The 14428-nt window shown below is 41.9% G+C and overlaps 1 protein-coding gene across 1 annotated transcript in view; it reads right to left on the bottom strand.

The window, feature by feature from the left end:
- Positions 1-14428, bottom strand: part of LOC126474786 (solute carrier family 22 member 13-like) — a 77973-nt gene that overhangs the window by 9232 nt on the left and 54313 nt on the right. The window contains exon 3 of the mRNA XM_050102262.1: positions 11559-11746. Within this exon, the coding sequence (XP_049958219.1) occupies positions 11559-11746 (188 nt within the window). The remainder of the gene's footprint in view (positions 1-11558; positions 11747-14428) is intronic.

The raw sequence follows: 14428 nt of genomic DNA, 5'->3' as shown, positions 1-14428 counted from the left end.
CGTAACTATATACAGTTTTTGCTGCGTTGAAACTACTTATTAGAATATTGATTAATATACGGTGACGAAACTTTATCCGTCGTCACGTAAAATCAGCGCAAATTGATGTAGAGTTCGTCTTACGTCATCGGACGAGACATCTCTTCCTCTGGTATTATCTTACTGCCCTGGAAATGAGGCACCAGTATAAATGTACGTAATCTGCATAGCAAAACACCCAACATTCCACTCTTCCAGATTAACTGCTCATATGTATAGTTACCAAACAGCAACTGAAAAGTTGTTGCGAATGAACGATTGACAACAACAATAGTAAAACCACAACAAATTTTGAATAAAGTTTCTTGTTTTACAGCGGAAGGTTTACGATTAAATATTAAAATTGATGAAAACGTCTCACCCTGCAGTTGGTGAAATGCAAAGGTTTTCTTAGCGTTTTGTTACTGAATTCCATTGAGACTCTTTGTATGGTAGAACAAAAAAAAAAAAAAAAAAAACACTCAGGTTGTACACACCGGTAGTCCATCGAGAGGTGAAGCAGCAAACGCACAAGACGAGAGTGGCGTCATGTAGCAAATATGATACTGCATCGTTTGGCACTCTGACATTGGTCTGGTGATACTTAATGTTGACATTCCACATCATGAAAAACACAGCAAGTTGAAACTGTCTTGGTATGACGTTCGTAATATCTAAAAATTTAATGATGATCTCGGTGTTATATAAGCGCAGTGACCACTCGTATTACTTCGTCATTATGAAAAGAGAAAATAGCGAGAGTCTAGCACGGTCACTCAGCTACAAGACCGAATGAGAATAAACGACCCCGACTTGCGAGACATCGTTAGCAGTATTTCCAAGTCTCAGATGAAGTAGCAATATGAAGAACTTCCTGGAGAGCTCACAACGTCCTCACTGCTAACTACAGCCTGCTCCCGCAAGCCGTGTGTAGAAATAGCAAATGGCAAATGTTTATTTTGTCAAAGCTGAAAATATGAACAATACGAACTTGTACAAAATGTCAGGGAACAGTGACATATACGGACCGCTGACCAAGTGGACTGTTTCTACGTCCGGTCTTGCGTCAAACACGCTTAAATTATCAAGTATACCACGAAAATGTGGAGATATTAGGGATAATAGACAAATACAATCATGTCACAGTGTGTTTCAAAACATGTGTAGAAATTAAAATGTATTATCTTGTCCAAACCATCTGTCGATGCACCTCAGCTCGGCTATTGGGGAAACGAATACATTGTCTAATTTATATTAATAGCCGCTAGATGTCAGTTGTCTTCTGTTTTGCTTCGTAACCGTCATGTGTTTTAAATGGATACTTGGCAGCAGAAATCATTTTGTGTTCTCGAGTTTGCGAAGTGCAATTCCACGATTAGAGCACAAGGACGTTTCAGGTGGAGATATCAGATTTATCCTCCGAATGGGTGCACGAATTTAATCTGCTTTCCAACGTAGTCCTTCAAAATCAAGTCAATGTGTTTTGTGCGATATCCCGACCACCTGTTTACGGCCCATTCTTCTTTGATTGAAACCCGGTTAACGGTCAGCAGTACCTCGCTAAGTTACAATACTGGTTATTTCCGAGTTTGCACGAAGTCAATTTCATTTTTCAACGAGACGGGGCACCCCCTCACTGGAGTCGCCAAGTGCGTGAATATCTGAATGGAACTCTACCGAAAGTTGGACTGGTCGTGTGGGGTTTCGTTACAGACAACGTTTATGTACCACCACTCCCACAAAACCTGGAAGAGTTGAAGATCCGAGTCCGTACTGCGATAACCTCAGTGACGAAGGATATGCTTGCCCGAGTATGGGAGGAATTTTGGTATCGATGTGATGTTGTTCCTGTCGCTAATGGAGAACACCCTGTATATCAAATAGTGAATTCCAAGAGGAAAAAAAAAAAACGAATGTACGACTGCTGAAGCAGAAACAAAACTGAAGTAAATTGTGTACACTGATACGTTCTCCATCTCCATTTATACCATAGGTAATGCACACTAACAAGTTTCCTCATTGCTTATGAAATTTTTCCCTTCTTGTTTGATACCGAAGCAGATGGCCAAGGCTACTCCTGTGATGTTTCGAGGAGACGTATGACACCGACGGTTAGGATTCATCACTTATTAGTGACCGTTAGCAGCTCAGTTAATGTAGCAGTGAAAGGAAGTAAGAAGATAGAGCTTCCTCACCAAAAGCAACTACCGTTTCAGGAAGTGAGCTCTTTACAATTATACGGACAAGGTACTGCTGCGGTGAACTCTCTCTCAATGTCATAATCGCAGCTGAGGAAAATACCTTGCAACGTGAAAGATGAGAGCGGGGCTACCTTATAGATGGAACGTATTTCTTGGACTCGAAATAGAATACTAACTCGGAGTGATATCTTGAGTGAGGACCAGTTGGAGTATTTCATTGAGAAGACAGGAAAATGTGAACCAGACCCGCAAATCACTGTCATGTTCGGATCCGAGAACGGATGATTCCAGCAACGAAAACGAATTTTCATGCCACTGTCATAGTCAGGATTTTGCAAAACCTTAGCAATTTTTTGGCAACTCTATTGTCATAACGACGGTTAATCGGACTAAATTACCTTGAACTTTTCATTGTTATATCGATGAAATATTCGGAAAAATTCCGACTTAGGATATCATCCTGAGTTAGTATAGTAAACATATTTGGCTCCCAGGAGATCTTTTTAGTCATGAGCGACCCCTACCCTCGTCTTTGCGTTCGAAGCACATACTTGAGCTATGATTATAGGATTGAGACACTGTTTACTGCAGCAATGCATTGTGTGCTTAGTTCCTCAAACGGTAGCTTCTTTGAAAATTATTCCGAATTTTCGTGCAAAAGCTGCGTCTTTCGGCTTTCTATCGCTGTTGAGTTAATTGAGCTCTAGGCGTCACAAGTCAAATGAGGAATTTTAATCCTCCGTGTCGTATGTCTCCTGGCAACTGCCCTTGGGTACCCATAGTCTTCTGGTTCACGAATATCACGCTACATCACTAACAACAGAGGACAGTGCCTCTGAATACAATCTAAGGAAATGTCACTGGTACAAATCTGAAATTTGTTCGTTATGTCCGTATCAGAAAAGATGGAAGAAACTACAGAAGCAATGAACAAGTAAAAGAACAGATGAAAGCATGCAACTCATATTTGACCATTAATTCTTTTTTGTTTCTACTTCAGTAGTCATACATCCAATTTGTTTCTTAGAATGAGAAATTTGATTTACTACTCTCTGACGTCAAATATTTATTGCACAAGAACCTAACATTGTACAGATATTATAATGTCATTTTTAACTTGAACTCTAAAAGTTTTATTTTTTTCATATATACCGCCACAGCGTAGTTTGGTAATTGGCCGATAGTCAGCGCTAGTCGCAAACATGGCGAGTTAAGGTGAGGAGCTAGCATTCTGTATGTTGGAGTTCGACAAAAACAAGTGCGCCACAGCTGTTAACGGATGTTTACAGCCAAGTACGGTAAGAAGCCACCAACAACGAAGGCCATTTACCACTGGAACAACAAATTCCTCATGACCGGTTGCTTGAGCCCGGCAAAGAGAGTGTCAGTTAAGTGAATGTGGAGCGCGTACGAGAGACATTCATAAGGAGTCCAAAGAAATCAGTGAATCCTGTATCCTTGAACTTGAAACGATTCCAATGACAGTGTGGAAAGTCCTGCGACAGAAGCTGTCTATGAAACCATTCAAATTGGAGTTAGTGCAGAAGCTCAAAGACGACGACAAAGAAAAGCGTTTTGAACAAGTAACATGTCAGCCTCAGTAGCAAATAGAAACCTAACATTACCCAGGGGTTAGCCAAAATAATTTGGCCTTTTTCAGAAGCGAGTGACACTAAACTACTGCAAGCCAAAGTTTGGCCATGTCAAGTATACACTGTGAAAAGTACTTAAACCGACAATCTCTTGGAGGTTATAGGGACATCAAAACCAATATTTTTCCCTAATGTCATTTTTTCCTATGAGGAGTATTTAAACCGGTAGAGGAAGATTTCTCGGGTGGCAAATTAATTAATCTAACAAACACTTTTCCATTTTTGTATGACCAAGAGACAACACATTAACACAACCCAATTTCAATTACGTAGATTTTCAAAAATGTCTCCATTGACAAGAAAACAAAGGTTACACTGCCGGATCCTGTTTAACACGGACAAAAACATCAGGAGTGTCCTGAATTATTTCCCACACAAAAAGTGAGGATCGAGCAGTCCATGGTACAGAACCACCTCTGCCAATCCACGTGTCTGGGAACCGTCGGTCCAGGAATCGACGCACACGACGACTGAAATGAGCCGGCGCCCCGTCATGTTGGGACCACATGCGTTGTCTTGTAGGGGGCGGGACGTCTTCCAGCAATATTGGCAATGCTCTGGCGAGAAAATTGTAATACTGCCTGCCATTTAATGGCCTAGGTAGCAGATACAGCCCAATTAAACAGTCCCCAACAACACCAACCTACACATTAACACAGAACTGCACTTGATGTGCGCTAGTAACTGTGTCATGCGGGCATGCGGGTTAGCCTCACTCCAAGCATGCTAACTGTGCATGTTAAAGATTCCATCACTCCAAAACGTTGCTTCATCGGTAAACAATACAAAGGATATAAATGTAGGATGCATTTCACACTGTCTCAGGCACCACTGCGAAAACTGCGCTCTGGATGGATAATCAACTGGTTCCAGGTTGTGGACACGCTGTAAGTGAAACGGACGTAACAATTGCTCTTGAAGGACTGTTCTTATACTCGTCTGATTCGTCCCGATTTTACGTGCAGTTGCATGAGTGCTGATTGAAGGATGCCGCTCTACATGCTGTAAGACAGCTTCTTCAAATTGCAGCGTTCTTACCGTGCGACGGCGTCCCTGTCCAGGTAATCTTCTAAACGATCCGGTCTCACGCAGACATTGGTACACAGCATGAAATGTCGTATGATGCGGGATACGGCGATTACGATATTGTTGTTGATAAACCCGCTGTGCAGCTCGTCCGTTGCGGTGCGCTACGTACTACGCACCAACCATATCAGTGTACTCACACCAGTTGTATCGCCCCATTAGTAAACGGAGACAATACGCTACTACACTGGTGGATAGCAGTTGCCTTCAACTGAAGAGCGTAATACGTCCTTCAACAACTGATGATTGTAATACGACCTCTAACAACTGAAGAGCGTAATAAGGCCTCCACCGGTTTAAATAATCCTCATAGGGAAAAATGACATTAGGGAAAAATATTTGTTTTGATGTCCCCTACAACCTCCCAAAGTTTGTCTGTTTAAATACATTTCACCCTGTATAACTGTAGCACTGAAGTAACCAGTCATAATTTACATTACTTGGGCTGAAGAGTATCGGCAGCCCCCACCGCGCGGACGAGGTGTCACTTTGTTGTTATGAATTTATTTAAAGTTTACCACATGGATCGGGAAATAGCCTCCGTCATTTTAAATTTTTTATCACAAACATTTATCGAGCTTGAGTTGCAACTTTTAATTGATGTTATTATTGCTTTGGGCTGAATCCACGTTAGCCCGGTGCCTTACCACTCCCTAATAGCTCCTACCGTACCAAACAGTAAAGTGTTTTATACTATCCAGAGCGGTGATCAGTAGCTGACGCTATCGGCAGAAGGCGAGGAATTGCAGCGCCTCTGCAGCAGCCGCTATCGGTTCTGAGCTAACAGGTCTCAGAAAGCTCTGGTGGATCTGGCGTTCAGTGCAGACAGTCGGCCAAGAAATAAATTGCAATAATTTTGTGGGACGGTACTATTATTACCGGTGTGTCAGATTATAATAATGACTTCAGAAATCAAACGAAAGGTGCTATAAAAATTCAGGCTAATTGTGGTAGCGATTGCGAGTTACTGCATTTAGATGACACGTGGTATCCTGGTATACCACGGGTGAAGCCGTCGCCGAGCAGCTCGAAGAGAGGAAAAGACTTGCTCCAGAAAATGCCACAGCCTACGGTGATGCCGGAATTAAAGTGTATTGTCATTTCTGCATATCACGATCGGCGCGGACTGAAGCTCTTCGGTGACCTGCCGCCAACCGGGTTGTATGTCAAAAAGTGTACGTACTTAGTACGAATAATTCACTTGCTATTGTTTTCATTATCTCTTATTACACTAGATTAGCAGTTTATTTCAATGAAAGCGAATAGTATAAGCCTTACTTAAGGTTCACATGGTGCTACAAACCGTTAGTGCTCTTGGGTTGCCGAAAGACGATATCGCCAAGGTGTGCTTCATATAACTCTACAAAACGATGGAACATAGTACGCTGTTCCTGTCGCGATTCTGTTTTTGGAGAGGATCTTGTGTTTCATGACTTGCATGCTACACCGTCAGTTGTTTGTTGACCATGCTCCAATCTAATATTCTCCAATATCTATTTTCCCCTACAGTTCTAACCTCTTGCAGTTCCCTGCAATACCATGGAAGTTATTCCCTGATGTGTTAATACATGTAAAAATCTGTCTCTCCTTCCTGTCAATATTCTCCCTACGTTCCTCAACAATTCTGCGGATTACCTCCTCGTTTCTCATCATATGAGTCTGCCCAGTTTTCAGCGCCCTTTTACAGTACCAGGTTTCAAACGCTTCATTCCCCAATTCTCCGGTTCCCCGCAGTCGATGCTTCACTTCTTTAGAGTCATGCGCTGCTGACTTCCACTCTCATAAATTTCTTCCTCAAATTAAGGCTAAAATGTGATAGTGGTGGCCTCCGTGTGGAAAGGAATACTCTCTCTGCATGTTCTGACCCGGTGTTACGTCATCCTTGATTTGTTCGTCATACATTATTTTGCTTCAAAAGTGCATTTCGTCTGCTTCTGGGTTCCTAATTTCGATGCTAATTACATCACTTATCTCGTATTTGTTAGTCCTAATTACTTTCATGTTTCTTCTGTTTACACTCAATAGACAATTTGGTCTCTATAAATTGGTCATACTTCTTCGCTCTCACTGCAGAAACCAAGCTCATCACTAAATCTTCTCTTTGATTTCCTTTCATCCTGTGTGTTAATAACACTCCTGAATCTCCGTGTCTTACAACGTTCCCAATTCATTTACTTCAGTCTTGCTTTTCCATTCTAATTTTTCCTCCAGGGTTCCGATTAACAATATTTTCTTTCTTTCCCTGTGCTTTACATCTGTTTTTCTGAGAAAATCGAACACCTTGCACAAATTTACATTTTAGAGCGGTTGCACTAGGTCAAAAAATATTAGGCAAGTGTTAAGATTTTTTGTAGTTCTTGTATCCTTTACCACCGCAAAGCTTTCTTCTATGGTGCGTTTACAGTTTTTAAAGTCAAACTGATCGCTATCTAAGAGACGCAAAACTTTTTTTCCGTTCCCTTGCGATTATTCATCGGATCTGCTTTGGCATCTCCTGAAGAGAGCTGATTTTGTCCCATACGCCATTTTGGCTAAACGGGAGGGTTAGATGGTTTTTCTTGTCACCGAGATACTTTTCGACCGATGTCCAACGAGAAGTTGATGAAATACAACAAGGGGACAATATTACATTGGGAGGCGGTACGAGAAACACTATAGGAGATGAGGAATAGAAAACTAGCTGGACACGATAACATTTATGAAGACCTTGTCTAATATGCAGGACCTCTGTTGTTGCGTTTATTAAACAAATGTTGGAAATGAGAGGTGGTAATCACCTTATGAAGAGTAGAAGAATTAATATCTCTCTTTAGAAAATGAACTAGATCTGCTTGTGAAAACTGTAGTGGAATAAGCCAGTTGAATCCTAGCTATAAATTATATGCACAAGTAATTAATAACATACGCAAAAGAATGGCTGACGTGCTCATGTGGAAGGAGCAAAAGGTTTCACAAAAGGATGATCATGCTGTGACTACAGTATTGTTGTAGACGAGAATGTAAGTTGGAATCTTGTAGTGCATTTGTAGATTGTGAACAGAGTGAACGGGTACATACTATGAAATATAACGGAAAAACGAAGTTATGCTAAGTGATAAAATTTTGTCCTTAAATAAAGAAATTTTAATTGATAGAGGGAAAGAGGGAACAGAATGAACAGCAGTTTAAATATAAGCACGAGAAGAGTACTGTCGCTCACCCATCTTATTTAACACATATATGGACGACACTATGGAAGCAAGAAGGTATGCGAGAAATAAAATTAATTGCACATATTCAAATACTGTACTCTTTCCTTAAGACCAAATAATTTCGGAAACGTTTGGTAAAGCTTTACAAAAAATAAATGGAAAACGTCCAGTACTTTCTAACATGGTGCTAAATGGAAAATAAGCTGAACAGGTGTCTCAATTTTAGGCATTCGGCTATTATATAATTGCGGACATGGTATTGGTATCTACAATAAGTTACAGAAAACTGAAATGATATGTTGCACTATACATAGCACATCAGCTAATAAATCCAGGAAAGATACAAAGACCAAATTCTATAAAATATTATCGACACCTGTGCTCACATCCGGAAGTGGGAGTTGGACAATAACTAAGAAAGAACAAATAAGGATACTGTCAGCCTAACTGAAATTTTCAGGCAACGCAGAAGGACGTTCTGTGAGAGATCAAGAAAGGGATTTTGAAATTACCGGCCGCGCTGCTGCTACGGTCGCAGGTTCGAATCCTGCCTCGGGCATGGGTGTGTGTGATGTCCTTAGGTTAGTTAGGTTTAAGTAGTTCTAAGTTCTGGGGGCCTAATGACCACAGCAGTTGAGTCCCATAGTGCTCAGAGCCATTTGAACCATTCGATTTTGAAATTAGGAAAGAATGACATATTTTCCATGAACGCAAGAATAGAATACGAGATAAAAAATGAAAAAGAATATTGATAGAATGGGCTGAGAGCATAGAGAGACATGTTATAGACAACTAATCCAACGGATAGAGAGATATGGAAAGATGTAGACTAAGGTGGATTTTGTGAAGACGGAACAGGCTATAAGTCAACTCCTTGAATTGAGGAAGAAGAAGAAGAAGAAGAAGAGAAGACAGTTTTAACTCTATGTGATGCTGTAACGAACCGAACGGGGTAACGCAGTGGTTAGCACCCTGGACTTGCTTTCGGGATGACGACGGTTAAAACACACGTCCGGCCATTCAGGTTTAGGTCTTCCGCTATTTTCCTAAATCGCTTAAGGCAAATGCTGGGATGCTTCCTTCGAAAGGGCAAGGCCGCTTTCCTTCACCATCCTTCCCTAATCAAAGCTTTTGTGCTCCGCCTATAATGACCTCGTGGTCGACGGTACGTTAAACATTAATCTCCTCCTCCTCCTCCGTTGTAACGAACATAATGGTATACCAAAAACAGGAGTACGTTCTGTTCCAAAGTACAAACATGCGAATAAGCACAACATCATACCAAAGCTGACACGGATTGTATACCACAGTTAGAACTGCTGGGATTATACGAGTATAGTCAATGAATCTTTGGAAATTCGAATGTGTATCAACAACGTGAATAGAGATGTAGGGTACGCATTCAGCAATGCCTGGAAACGGGTGCTTAGTACAAAGAGACCCCGAGTCACATTGCCAAAAAAATGGTTCAAATGGATCTGAGTACTATGGGACTTAACATCTGAGGTCATCAGTCCCCTAGAACTTAAAACTACTTAAACCTAACTAACCTAACGACAGCACACACATCCATGATGGAGGCAGGATTCGAACCTGCGACCTTAGCGGTCGTGCTGTTCCAGACTGTAGCGCCTAGAACCGCTCGGCCACCCCGGCCGGCCCACCCTACCAAAAGTTCTCGCGTTGCTCTGGGATATTTTTCAGTATTATGGTGTATGTGTTCTGAAGTCTCCGATGGCTAGTTGCAGAGTGACAATGATTCCATGATTTCATCAATTCATTAACCTACTTTCCTTCGTTTCTGTCAAAATACTTGCACAACAGAGAGTAAGCCTACTGTACCCATTCGGTAATACGTACAACACAAAGCTTAGAGTGAAACTCTTGGACTAACGTGAAAGTACTGTGATGTGACTCACTAACTGCTGGGAAAGTCCGGAATAGTGTCATGGTTTCGCTCGTACATTGTGTCGTTTGACGTCATACTCTTAGTGCATACTGGCCAATTCATAATCAGTAAATCTATCCACACTCCTGCTTATCGCTGTTAATATGAAAGTAATTCCACCAGAAACACATACCCGCGACAGAACTGGAGAGTAATGAATGAGACCTTAAGGACGAAATGTAAAGTGGACGTTCCTACTTTCAACATCATCTACTATGGATGAATGGAACAATGTTGTTTCCAAACTAGACACGCAGCGCTTATCGCCGATATTTGCAGTGTTCCGCAGATCTTACCAGTGCGACCCACATACAGAGATCAAGTGCATATCAAACGACACGCAGTCACTTCGCGACTATGACAACCTTATACCGAAATGCTCAGACGGTATCCCAGTATACACACTGATGGAAACTAAGCGCTAGAGATTGACTTCGCTGATTCAGATGTAATCGTTGGTCGTGGCGAACACTAACACATCCTTAAGGTCATAATAGTTAAGGTACTTCTCTGTCACTCACTGCTTTTCTCATGAACTCACCGAAACAGCGGATGATTTCATAGAATTAACTCTGCGAGCGTATAGAGAACATTTATTACAGCCTCAGAGCCGGTTCGAAGACTTCTTTCTCTAATGTATGTTCCTTCCAGGTTGGTTCACTGGGTTAGACTGTATGCGTTGCTTTTTTTATTATTAACTCGTCACTGGTTCTCTACGAAGCCACGAAATAAGGAAGAGGTTTCCCTAAAAAACTGGGGCAGTGGCTAGATAGGGGGAGTGATGACAGGGAATATCTGGCATCACACGTATGTATGATACTTTACAGTTAATTTACCTAAGATGACTATGTCTTCAGTGGTGATAAGACGTACTCTTCATGAGTGTAGCTGACATGGGACTTTCACGTTATCTTCAATACTACTCCTGACTTATTATTGGAGGAACGCACGTCTTTTCTGATATCTCTAGAAAACAACGCCCCGTTTATTGGGAGCATATTAATGCAGAGCACACAGAGGGTTGATGAGCATAAGAATGTAGGCCTTCGTGGCAGAGACGTTCCGTCGAATACCCGTAGCGTCTTATGATCGACTGTTTCGTCATTCTTGCTGATACATTCCAATGGCAACTGACTACCACCGTAGCAGGAAGGTCAAAACGTAAGCGCAAAAATGCAACACCTATGACACTATATCAGTATACAAGACTTTAAATAACAAAGAGATACGCAGTAAGGATGGCTTTCGTGAAATATTTGCTCAGGAAAATCTGGTACAACATTCTAGGTTGTGTTGTTCTTACTCTCGTTTCCCTTCTTTTCCTCTCCTTTCCTCTACGCCTCACTCTTCTCCTACTGTGTCTTTAGATAGCATATTGATAACTGACATCATTTGGGGGTCACTCACGTAACAGCCAACGAAAATAGGCGTATAGATTCCACGGTCGTTTCTCTTTACTTACCATGAGGGCCACGTATGGCAGAGCAGACATGATGATGGCAGCTGCGGTCCACTCGACACAGGCCGCGATCTGCCGCAGACATTTGGGGTGCACCTCCACACTCTGCAAGTTGGCCATGGCGATTGTGCCCGTCGTGAAGATCTGCGTTATCACAGCCATCACCGTGATAGGCAGTCCGATGATGCCAGCTGAATCAAAACATACATCACAGCAGTTACGAGAAATAGTTAGATAATGACAGTAGGACACACGCACACGCACACTGTAACCCATACGTTAGCGTTCGTTATGTCAACAGAGCGGTCAAAAGTGATATGAACGGCTGTCCCATTTGTTTATATACCGTTTATGAGAACCAAATGTTGCGTTTGGTGTGACCATGGGAACAGCGTCTGAAGAGCCTGTTACAGGAGGGGGTGCAGTGGTCACGGTATTTACTTTTTACTGGGTATGACCATCGGTGCGAGACGAGTTGTTCATACTATACGAGAGATTGGACATGAATTCAAGTCTCATGAGGTCGTAATGTTTTTCTTGTATCTCCAGAATCGCACAGACAATGTTCCGATACGCGCTGACTGCCGCACAGGATCACCACAAGTGTCTGACGAAGGTGTGTCATGTTGGATAAGAACGCAGAGTCCCGCTGAAATAACGCAGCTTAAAATAATCTCCGCCTTACAACCGCGTTGAGATGACACTAACTTTCGACCGGGTGCTCCTTGGCCACTGACAAGTGAAATGACTGCTGATGGGCTCTTACACATTCCAGGTGATGGCTGTGACGTCATTGGTGCCCACGTTATCTCTGTATATTGCAACAGGTTGACTCCTCGTTCAATGCACCCCGCTTCAAGTTCACGATCCATTGATGCCACGCAGCGCCGAGTTGCAACCATCAGCCCTACTGAGGGCGTCCTTCCGTTACTACTGAGCTAGTTGGTAGTGATTTTTATTTCTATGTCTTTCTTACTTAGATTCTCCAAGAGGCTTTTAGTGTAATCCACGATACAGGATTCGTCGTGTTTGATCCGTTGACCATTTACAAGAGCATGCTCAATGTAATAGAATTTTCCGGGGTACCGATTGTGATAAAACCTATAACGTGCTGTTCTACAGTGCGAAATGTTTGTAGGACGTAAGACTGGCCACACTGCGAAGGCGTTTTGTATAACGTAGGGGCTATGAGAACTGCTGCATCTTTTATGGGTCTCATTTATTGCGGAATTTTTTATAGTAGGCTGAATATCGATTTTACTTTGTTTCTTCCCAGCAGACCGCTTATCTTACTCGTCTCAGAGCCACAGAACGGCAAAAAATCAATCTTACTTTCGTTGTCCTCGTCCGTTCTCTTATGACGATTCTCACTTTGATATCGTTTCATTTTTTTGGGTGACTTTTGAAGCCACTGTGCCAGAAGACCTGACGTCGGTGACTCAGCTGGTTACGTACACCTTCTACAATGGCTACCAACAGGCAACACAAAAAGCATTACCCTATACACTGAAGGAACTGCTATGTAATAACAGGTGCTGGTAACATGTATTGAGATAAAAGACATATTCACAACAGTTACAATTAGTAAGGAATGTTGAAACTGAACATACGTGTCGAGACAAAGAATATCGTAAGTTCGTCTTTATGAAGATATCTTGTCTAAGAGAGCCAAAAAAAAAGTAAAAAAAATCAGCCTTGCGTAATCGACGGTCTTAGAAATCAAGATGATGTGGGTCTGTGGTTGTAGATGTCAGCATTGCAGCATCAGTAGTTCTGAATACTTATTTCGTGCAAGTGCGTAGCAAAGGGTGGTGTACAGGCGGTCGTGAAAGTAACCCATCAAAAGAACTCTAACAGCTAGAATTCCGAAGATCTCGGGGGCCATGACGACCCAGCCTCCTCGCTGGAAATGTCATTCGGCACATACCGCAGTGGGACTGAACGTACTCCATCGTTTTGTCAGATGATGGGCGAATGTAGCCTCTCAATCTGCGGCAGCAGGAACTGTTCAAACCATTATGATTTCTTTTCACGGTGTTCTCCCAAACTGGTATCAATAGATCCGCAATATGTTGTTACTGAATTGGATTATGTATACCAGATGTCACAGTGCATCTGATTCTGGTCTGTCACCACTCCGTTGTTACCCAAGTCATGCAGCAAAGGATTAAGGTGAAAAACTTTGAGATCTGTTACACGTTGTGCAAAGAACAATGATCCTCTAATAATTTCCCAGTTATGATATTTTAGAGTGATAGCGAGACTTTATGGACATCGTTTCTCAGAGATCAGTGTAGGTTCGTTTTATTATGTACGTTGAATCATCATAGGCGATTCTTACAACGAAGAAGTATGGAGCACGAAAAGTTAATTATAATTAGATCTACAGAATTAATTATAATATATTACTGATAACCGAAACTGAGCAACCGAGTGGACCAATAGCGTCAGCAACAGTATATCGTTTTTTATACAGGATTCAATTTAGTTTTTGCTATCAGAGCCTTCTGTAAAATACTTAATTACTCATGTGTATTTCACTGCGTTACTCATGTGTGCTACCTTACTGTAAGTTTTTCAGTAAAATTTATTGCTCTTTCACTGTTTGAATTAACTTTAGAGTGGGAGTGAACAGAGAATTGGAAGTAGCGCTTCAACTGAGTCCAGAGACTGTTTAGGTCAGAGTTATGCTCCTTTGGGTTTGAATGATCATTCATTTCACAGTGCCCGTTGTGTACAAACTGAGGGGAACTTGGCCACTGCCTCTGAACAGTAGCAATCTGTGATTGCCACAGTCGGCGTTCTTCAGCCTTTGGAGCACCTGAGAGGAATGCCTCGGAACGTCTAGTGCCTAAACTGTCGAGTGGGTTTTC

This window comes from Schistocerca serialis, chromosome 4, assembly GCF_023864345.2.
Source record: "Schistocerca serialis cubense isolate TAMUIC-IGC-003099 chromosome 4, iqSchSeri2.2, whole genome shotgun sequence".
NCBI lineage: Eukaryota > Metazoa > Arthropoda > Insecta > Orthoptera > Acrididae > Schistocerca > Schistocerca serialis.
The sequence above is the reverse complement of the archived record's forward strand: the minus strand, read 5'-3'. Positions and strand labels throughout refer to the sequence as shown.